Source organism: Buceros rhinoceros, unplaced genomic scaffold, assembly GCF_000710305.1.
Source record: "Buceros rhinoceros silvestris isolate BGI_N320 unplaced genomic scaffold, ASM71030v1 scaffold5633, whole genome shotgun sequence".
In the NCBI taxonomy this organism is placed as follows: domain Eukaryota; kingdom Metazoa; phylum Chordata; class Aves; order Bucerotiformes; family Bucerotidae; genus Buceros; species Buceros rhinoceros.
In genome coordinates this window covers 16,225-25,595 of record NW_010404077.1, presented here as the reverse complement: position 1 = coordinate 25,595, position 9,371 = coordinate 16,225, and the positions used below count along the sequence as shown (strand labels likewise).

General features: G+C 52.4%; 1 protein-coding gene across 1 annotated transcript in view; it reads right to left on the bottom strand.

Annotated features, from left to right (window-relative positions):
- Positions 1-9,371, bottom strand: part of LOC104490877 (SH3 domain-binding protein 5) — a gene marked incomplete at both ends in the record, with an annotated part of 30,007 nt that overhangs the window by 6,259 nt on the left and 14,377 nt on the right. The window contains one exon of the mRNA XM_010133228.1: positions 968-1,132. Coding sequence (XP_010131530.1) covers positions 968-1,132 — 165 coding nt within the window. The remainder of the gene's footprint in view (positions 1-967; positions 1,133-9,371) is intronic.

Below are 9,371 nucleotides of genomic sequence, written 5' to 3'. Positions count from 1 at the left end.
GTAATGTGTACCAGGCTCCCCACCGCTCCCTACCCGCAGCCAGCATCCCTCCTGCTCCCTGCATCTCCGTCAGGAGCTGGTTCTCACAGAGCACTCTGCAGCAGAGGCTTTCTTCTAACAGAGGCTTCTGCAGCAGCCCGGAGCTCCTGCCTGAGCAGTGCAGGACAACGCGAACACCGCGCGGCACACGAGCGTGTCTGAACAGCAAGTTCAGCTCGCTGGCATGTTAAGGGAACTCTGACAGAACAAAGGATTTTAATCTCAATTTTTGGTTCTTTCATGTTAAAAAAACCTTTCTGCCTTTTATTTTTAAACAGGCAGAAAAAAGAGACTTGGCAAGTGACAGGACAGTTCTTCCTGACAGCTGTTAAAAGGAATGCTGCCTTTCACCGACAGACAGCGCATCTCTTCCGTGGATTGAAAAAGACTTTACAAAGGAGGTAAGACCACGTCTAAATTGGAAAGTTAATTTGGGACAGAGCAAGCTTAAAATGCAACACACATTTCTGAGGAGTTCGACGTTCAGGCACATGTTTTGGAAGCGAAGTGCCTTGTCCAGCTGGTTCCAGCCTGAGTGAACCTGGTCTTGGCATGGAGCATGGCTTTCCAGGGGAAGGGCTTCCATAACGCACGCGTTCAGGAACCGCCAGCTCCATGCTGGCGTCACTCCAGACGCAGGTACGCCTTACGACAGTGTTTATCCCTGCTGCACAGATGGTAACGCTTTCCTTTAGAGAGCCACTCCACTAGCTACCAGCACAGCCAGGTGCAGAACTAGCGCTGTCCCAGTAGCAGCCCAAGGCCCAAATCATTTACCCTCAGGCTTCACAATTTTCTGTAGCTTCACTTCCTACACGTCACATACCTGGACCAATACAAAAATCCGGCCTTTCAGAAACTAAGCCTCATGCACCACAGGAGGACACAAAACATGGAGCAGACAGATGCTGGGGCAAGCCCGTATTACCCTCTGAGTTGCATGGTTGAGCATCTCCTGCCAGGCAGAGTCAAACTGGCGTTTGTCATCTTCCAGTAGCCTCTGCTCAGCAAGCGAGATGGTCTCTTTGGCAGCACGCAGCACTTCAGTGGCCCTCTGAAAATCCTGAGTTGCCCTCTGAGCTTCCAGCTGTGCCTGAAAAAAACAAAGAGAACCTGGGATCAGAGACCAAGGAACCCTCAGAGTCACGGTTAGATCTACCACACCAGTCCTGCCGCTTTAAAAACACTACACCAGCGTTACTGTTTCCCTAAAGACGACGGTTTAGTTCATACTTCAATGACTTTTTAAAAAGGAACCAGAATTAGCCCATTTGTGCCTATGGGAAATGTCTTTGACCAGACACGACTGACAAACAAAGTAACGATTTGTCATCTTCCAGTAGCCTCTGCTCAGCAAGCGAGATGGTCTCTTTGGCAGCACGCAGCACTTCAGTGGCCCTCTGAAAATCCTGAGTTGCCCTCTGAGCTTCCAGCTGTGCCTGAAAAAAACAAAGAGAACCTGGGATCAGAGACCAAGGAACCCTCAGAGTCACGGTTAGATCTACCACACCAGTCCTGCCGCTTTAAAAACACTACACCAGCGTTACTGTTTCCCTAAAGACGACGGTTTAGTTCATACTTCAATGACTTTTTAAAAAGGAACCAGAATTAGCCCATTTGTGCCTATGGGAAATGTCTTTGACCAGACACGACTGACAAACAAACGAATAAAACTTTACATGTCGTGATATACAGAGGAGGAGGCTGAGGCTGAAACAGGGGAGAGGACTGACATACAGGACACGAAACTGAGGAGGATGAAGTCTTAAGAGTAAAGGAAGAGGGTTTAGTGTGAAGAAACCCCTGATACTAAATGGGAAACAAGTAGAATGATGGTGTGTTTCTCCAGCCATCAGCTGGCTACACCTCCTCAAATACCTTGACGCTCAAAACACGAGTTCCTTGTAAAGGTAATGGAAAAAGCCCTCCCCTTCCCTCCCCACCCTGTGGCAGGGGAGACAACCTCCCAATTCAAACACAAGTCTCAAAAGGAAATAAAGTACACCAAGTTTCCCTCACAGTGCCCTGAAATAGCAGCAAGCTCTTCTTGCTTCCTTCCTCCTGTCACACACTTCACCCCACAGAGACTGTGGAACAAACAGGAGTTGTGTGTCAGAGGTGCTTCAGCTGCTCGCTGGGGAGGGAAATCAAAGCCATCGCAGTCAGCACAGTAATTTCCTCCCAACCAGGGTCCTTGATGCGCTTCCGTCTGAAGCGGCTGCTGGCATTTTCCACAGGAGGGACATTCATCTGACCGTGAGGCAGCTCCCACCTCAGCACCTGCCTACACATCGAGAAGAGCCAGGGCCTTCAGGTGTCCCTTGCCCGTGTGCAGGACCACATATCCCAAAGCCACACGGAGCCGTGGGCCAGCACTGGGCCATCGCGGTGTCCATTCACCGTTAGCGTGGTCTCCTAGGTATGAAAGAACCCCACACGGTGACCCAACCCCTGGCACCGGCAGAACCGCACCAGCGAGGAACTGCTTGGGAAACTCTCGTAAAGCCAGACCCGCGGGCAGAGCGAGCGCTGGAGAAGCAGCGTTTTCTCACCCTAACTGCAGCAGCACCTGGAAGTTTCTGTTGGCACCGACACCCAGGTTGGGGATCAAGACATCCAAGCCAGCAGAAAGTCGGCAGAGCGTTATGAGCAGAGTTACTGCACCCCCGCGGCAAACAACGCTGAGCAGCAGCTTGCAGCGCACGCAGCTCCTCCGAGGGAGCCTCCACAGCACAACTGGCTGCGCAGCAGGAACACGGTCTTTACGGTAAGGAAACCAGAAGCTAAATTTACAGTTCAGCTGGATTTCTGCCTGCGCCTGCAGGACGCTGAGAGCTGAAGCTGGTAACAGGCAGCCCCCTAACTCTGGGCACGTTCAGCTTCCTGCCCCGTAACGGTGTGGGCAAACGGAAAACAGAAACAAGACCATGCTTAAATGCTCTCTCCCAGCTGTGTTCACTGAATGCTGCTCCGCAGGGGCAGTTTGGAAATGCTGTTTTGGAACACAGAATGCTTTTTTTTCAAGCAGAAGTGTTAGTCCACATAGCCATTCAGCTTCAACTGTTGTCTGAAGCCAGTTTACAGCCATCTATTTTAAGCAACTTGCTGAAAGCCTGCAAAAGAAAAAGGCTAAATGCAAGGGTAAAGAATGACACATTAGTCACTGGAGAAACACCTACAGGTCTGTGGGTTTGCCCGCGTGGAAAAGGAAACTCAAACACTTTTTAGTTGGTGCAGTTACTCAATAACTATCTTCATTTCAGCGCCCCTCCAGCACGTACAGGTTGTCCTGCTCCACCACTGACAGGCTGCTCCCACGCCCTTGATCTCAAGCCTATAGGTCACTCGGTTTGACGGCAGAGAGTAGCCTGATTCTTCATGTGCTTTGAAAACCAGAGAGAGTAACAGCAGCTCACATCTCCTCCCCCTCACCCACCTCTCATCACCTCCTCGACAATCTCCTGATGCATGAACTTCACCATCTCAGACAGTGGCTGTTTCTCTCAAAAGACCGATTCAAAATTCAAATGAGTGGCTGAGAACCAGGTTATTTTGCTCTCGAGCACGAACGGGTGTTCGAGTTCAGAGAGGCTTGGGGCTGGGCTAGCACGAGGGAAAGCGTACTAGGGATGAGGGCAAAGCTCCCCGAGGGATGCTGGAGGCAATCCCCCGCTCGCTCTGCACAGAGCCTTGCACTGAAGGGAACCGTGCCCGACGGCTGGATCATGCTGTCAGCTGAAGAGAGCGAGTGATGAGACGGAAAAAGCCAGGCCACGGCAAGCGAGCGGGAGAGAAGGGAACCAGGCACGTGGTCACTCTTCTGGAACTGGCAGCTGCGTACGGACAGGTTTTCAGGCCAGCACAGACACATCTGCTCGTCCACTTCCAAAGCAGAAAGCCCTGTTCTCTTTAACCATGAAGTACCATGTTCTGTTCGGCCCACATCGCTTTTACCGCCCCAGTCCCTCTGTGCGGCTCTGTGCCCCGCTGACCTAAAAAGGAGTTTTTCCCACCCTTCCGCACTAGCTTGGATCTTCTGCATCAGTGTGAATCGAGACGTAAGCCCCTCCCTCTCCTGTCACCTCGCCTCCCATTTTTGTGTTTGCCTCCCTAGTTACACGGGACTGCACAGTACCACTGACACCGCAGTGCGGTCACACCGCTACAGCATTCTGGGGAGGGTGGCGGGCACCTCACACCCCCTGGCAGACACTGCCCAGCCCTGACCGTGAGCACGCATACACCAGCCAACGGCTGAGCCAGCCTGCCACAAACACACGTGGAGGGCACGTTTTGCAGGGCCAAGCCTGCTGCCGCAGTCCTCCCCTCAGTCAGCTTCCCCCACCAGAGGACACACCCCAAGTGTGGGTAAATTCATGAAGAGGGCACCGCTGAGACACCACACGTCCCACGAGAAATGTCAGTCAGCAGAGGTCGGTTATTTCCAAGGATGTACAAAACTGGCCTCTCATTTATCCAGGTGACCCCCTGTCCGTCTCATCCTGCCCTGCCATGGTCTTGACACCCACTTTATTCCAGCACCTCGGCGTTACTGCCGGTAGGAGGCACAAACAACCCCTACAGTCTATGAATCACTGTAGGCTGGAGCTGGCAGAAGCACACAGCTGCTGCTCAGAGCGTGCCCCGGCACACCGTGTGCTGGCCCACGGCCTTCGCTCTAAAGGGCGCTTGTTTGTTACTGTGAAACCAGTCTCTCTCCCACTCACTAATCTTTACAGTCACAGTTTAATTACTACCAGCAAACGCGGACTCGCTTACCACCACACAGCCAGTGATGAGCTGTGTCCCACTCTGCAGGAGGAAGTGAGTTTCAGATGTTCCACTCTGTCCCCCTCTCGCTCTTTTAACAACATCCCACGGTTGGTTTGCTGTGTGAAGCACAACAGGGAACGTGTTTCCAAACAGGAACTTCCCTCGCCAGGCGCCCGCCAGAGCTGCCGCAGCACTGCCTGTCCTCAGGGATCACTCTGACCCTGCAGCGTCCCGCACAAGCTGCTGGCAGGGATGAGGACAGCAGCATCTCCACCGACTGACACCGCACTCCTGCCGTGCCCAGCGCCGCAGTGGATTCAGCAGTCTGGAAGCCCACAAGGTGAAGGGGTTCGGTGCTCTCTGCAGCAGCCGCAGGAACTAGCCGTGGAGTGCGACTCCTCTGGCTCCGGTTTTCCTCAGCGTGTTTCAGTGCAGCTGGCAGCCAGCAGCACGAGCAGCAGCCCTGATGTCAGCACAAGGGCCCACAACGCTTGACACCCCAACAGCAATCCTGGCACCGGCACAGCTGCACCCCTGGCAGTGACACTGCTAGAGGAGGTGGTTGACAAGGCAAATGGCAGAACCTCAACCCAGAGGGACCTTGAGAAACTCGACTAGCCCAAATGAAGCTTCACAAGGTTCAACAAGAAGAAGCGTGGAGCCCTGCACGTGGGGTGGAATGATCCCACGCTCGGCACGGAGGGGAAGGTTTCGTCCCTGCTGCAGAAGGCATGACGAGCCTGTGTAATACCCACCAGATGTCCCTTGCTCTCTGCTCTTGATTAGGTGTCTTGTTTATGCACTGAACGTTTTGGTCCCATCCGTGCGTCCACCCCTCCTCCTCTAACAGCTGAACTGTTACAGAACTGACCTGACTCCTGGCTGTTTTATTTCTCTGGTAAACCTGTTGTCTATAAAAAGACCCAGGAAATAAGGGCAGACCTACAAGCCTGTTTTGAGAGACATCTAGCTCTGTGCTGAAGTTAGGTGATACGTGGACCTCCCTCGAGGCAGGATCACAAGCCACCTTCCAGAAGACACAAGGTTCAGGGCACAACCAGCAGCTGACTCCATTAGCTACTGCTCTTACCAGCAGACAGACGGTTCATCTCCTCAAAGACAGAATCCCACCTCCCTTCTTTAGGAGTTATGGAAGGAAGTGAGAAAGAAAATACCTAAAGACACTGTTTTCTTAAATGCTGTTAAGGCCAGCCTGGAGCGAACCATCCGCTGCCAGCCCTTTCTCTTCTCTGGTGGCTCCTGTCTAGGCTGTACACTAGGACCTCGTGAAACGAGGGCAAGCACATCGCCTCTGAGCCGCTCGTCGCCACTGCGCACTCGGCCGTTGGAAACCCCGGGGCTCCCCACTGTTCTCGGCCGACAATCCTTGCTCCTTGCTGCACAGGGCAGGGAGGTGATGCTCATACGGGCACAGAGGCTGTATGGCAGATACTGCATCAAGCCCTTTGGCCCTCCCTCGTTTTTCAAGAAGCTGTTGGGAGATGCTGGTCTGCTTGGAGTTACTCACAGTAATTAACGAGTCTGTGGCACCAGAGTATGACAAACTATTCATCCTTGTACCATCCAGACACAGCCTTCTTGGGCGCTCGCTGCCATCTGCTTGTCAGCTGTGCACGTGTTTGTGGCCAAAATTATAAAGCTGCTGCCTTCTGGAAGAGGGGATCACAGAATATGTCCAGGCTTTTCTTGCCAAAGTAAAATATCTTACCAAGAAAGAAAAAATCAAGATAACCCTCCTCTTAACATGGACCTGCATTTTGAGACCTTGGGCAGCAAGTGCCGGGTTTACAGCTGGTTCTAGGTTTACAGAGGCTCTACATGCTCATCTGCACCCGGCAGCAGCCTCCTTCGAAACCAAACACAGAAGCAAGGAACAAATTCCCATAAATACACGCTGCAAGATGTACAGCAGACCTTGCTAATTAGCCAAGAGAATAACCGTTTGGCGCATACAGGCACAACAGATACGATCAGAAGAAACACCTAATTGCCACCAAAGCAGCAAATGTTTGTATGTGGAAGTTTCCAGAGGGTTGGCAAGGGATTGTCAGCCTGGTTCTGAAAGCACGTCTTGCACACGTGTGGGGCTAAGTCCACTGCTGGAAGGAAAAAGTCTAGGTAGCTGCAGGTACAGACAAAATTTCAATTCCCCTTCGTAGCACTAAGTCCATCCTTTACGAACAAACCGTTAGCACTCTTTACCAAGTGAAAAAAACCAAACATCAAAAGCAGACCCAGCTAAAAAGGATGGACATTTCTTCCACATCCTGGCAGTGAAGTTTATTTTTGAACAGTAGGACTGCAAGTTTGCTGCAATTGAGAGTATTTTGTTGCAGAAGCTGAGCCAGTGCAGAGCTGTTCCCACACATGCTACAGAGAATTTTGACTCTTCAGTTAATCTCTTCCAGCAAGAACAGACAAGAGCTCATAAATCCCTGCTGCTTTACTGGAACTTGTAACGGAGCACACCCAAAAGGCACTAACCATCATCCACATGAGATTTGTTTCAGCTGCAGCCCCAGCCCCAGCATGAGCATTCAGCACTTCATGATAAATCCCCGCCTACTGAGAGCACCTTCCACAACAAAGACTGGGGGATGCGAACCACTTCCCCAAAGCTGCGAGAGTCGTGCTGCCTTCAGCAGTCACCCCTGAGCAGCCTCCACGCCAAAGAGGTGCACAGGGTACCACCCCCACCTCTCGTCACTTGCGCTCAAATGCCAGCTACTATTTTTAATGGACGATCCTGTCTGTGGCTTACAGTCTCTCGAAATAGCCTTTACTGGGAGAGGAAACAGCAGGAGAGAGCAAGCAAGGCAATCCTTCCCGAACGCCGTGGATTTGCCTTTTGGTGATTTGCCTTTCTGCTCCGCGGAGGAACCCGCAACCCAAACCTCTTGGGCTCTTCCAAACTGAAGAGGGTGCAGAATGACATCGATCGACTCTTAGACAGCAGCAGAGGGAGAAGGAGTTCATCTCTATTTTCACATCCCAGCGCCCTCGGAGAACTGCTTACACCTTCCCATCAGTTCCAGCATCTGCCTCTGCATCTGTGGCTGAGCACGACAGAGAGATCTCCTGTATTGCTTCCTTCTGCCTAAATCGGCTGACACCTAACGAAAAAACCCCCAAACTTTGCTGCCCCAGCCCCCTCCCTGTTACTCCAAAGAACAGAAGGCATTTCTACACCAACTTACCCCAGTACTCCAGTATTTCAGACCTATTTGCACAACACTTCTCGTATTTCACAACAGAAAAAAGAACAAGCGAAAACACTCTTTAAATAATTACGTCACTGCATTCTCGGCAGTTCCTGGAGAGGAGGCTGAACAGCCACCCAGCTACATATTGCCACCATCCAGAATAGCCAAGAACCGACGGATGCTTCGTGGGGTGGGAGAAAGCGGGAGAGAGTCATGTTTTTCATCTCACCTAGATAAATTCTTCAGAACACTTACATGAAAACTGTATTTTCTTCTGCTTCTGGAAGGAAAAGCAGAAGAGGGAAGAACCTCTAATGTACAGGGCACAGCTAACCAATGTACACAACGGAGCCCTCCAAGGCACGTCTTCTCCTAGAGCCAAGAAGACCAGCGACAGTCTTTGCATCGGTAGCTCATACAAACTAACTGTCCCCCACAGAACAGTGCTCACACAAAACACAAGTGTGGAATGCACAGATACCAACCCAAAAGTAACGAGACCGTTCACGGCAGCAGCAGGCGGTCGTGTTCCCAAACACGGGGCGGATGTCCGGCTGCTCGGGATGAAGCCACGCTGACCCGCTGTCCTGCAGCAGCAGGGCTGGAGGGAGGACACACACGCTCGGGAGCTCTCCGCCGCAGACGGCCTCTTCGGCGCAGCTTTCCAAAGCCAACACCTGCTGTCTTCTCCGCAGGTTAAGGGCTGCTGGTTTGAGGCACTTGGATGTCACACTGCTCCACTGGGTGACAGAGCCAGAACCCCCATGTAAAACCGAGGTCTTACAGTAAATCAGTAACAACGCTAATCAGTCAGCCAGGCAACACCCGGCTGGCGGACCCAGGCCGGTCTCCCAGAGCTCCCTGCTCCTCGGCTCTGGCACAGCTTTGGCCTGAAGGAAAACGCAGCAGAACCGTAACGCAAGACTTAACATACAGTTCTTGGGTTTTAAGCATTCCAGTGGAGCAAAGAGAACGCTCTGCCTGGCAGCAGTGAAACCCTGAGCCCTACGTGCCTGTACGCAGGTCACGACTCCTGCTCACAGGCTTTCAGCCACAACTGTGCAAACACGATGGGGGCACAGGAGGAACTGCACCAAACCCATCAAAAGTGTTTTCTTTACCTAACCCGAAGTGCATCCTGCTTCAGAAATACAGTGGCAAAACTCAGTGGATTCCCTGGTGGAAGCCCAGGAAGTGACTCCTCACCCCCGACAACACAGTCTCTGATGTCAGACTCCCTCACTTGGCTCACTTCCCCTCCGGACGGTGCCCGGCCCCACAGCCAACCCGGCCCCCTGTGCACAGGGAGGTTCACATCCCCCGAACGCCCCTTGG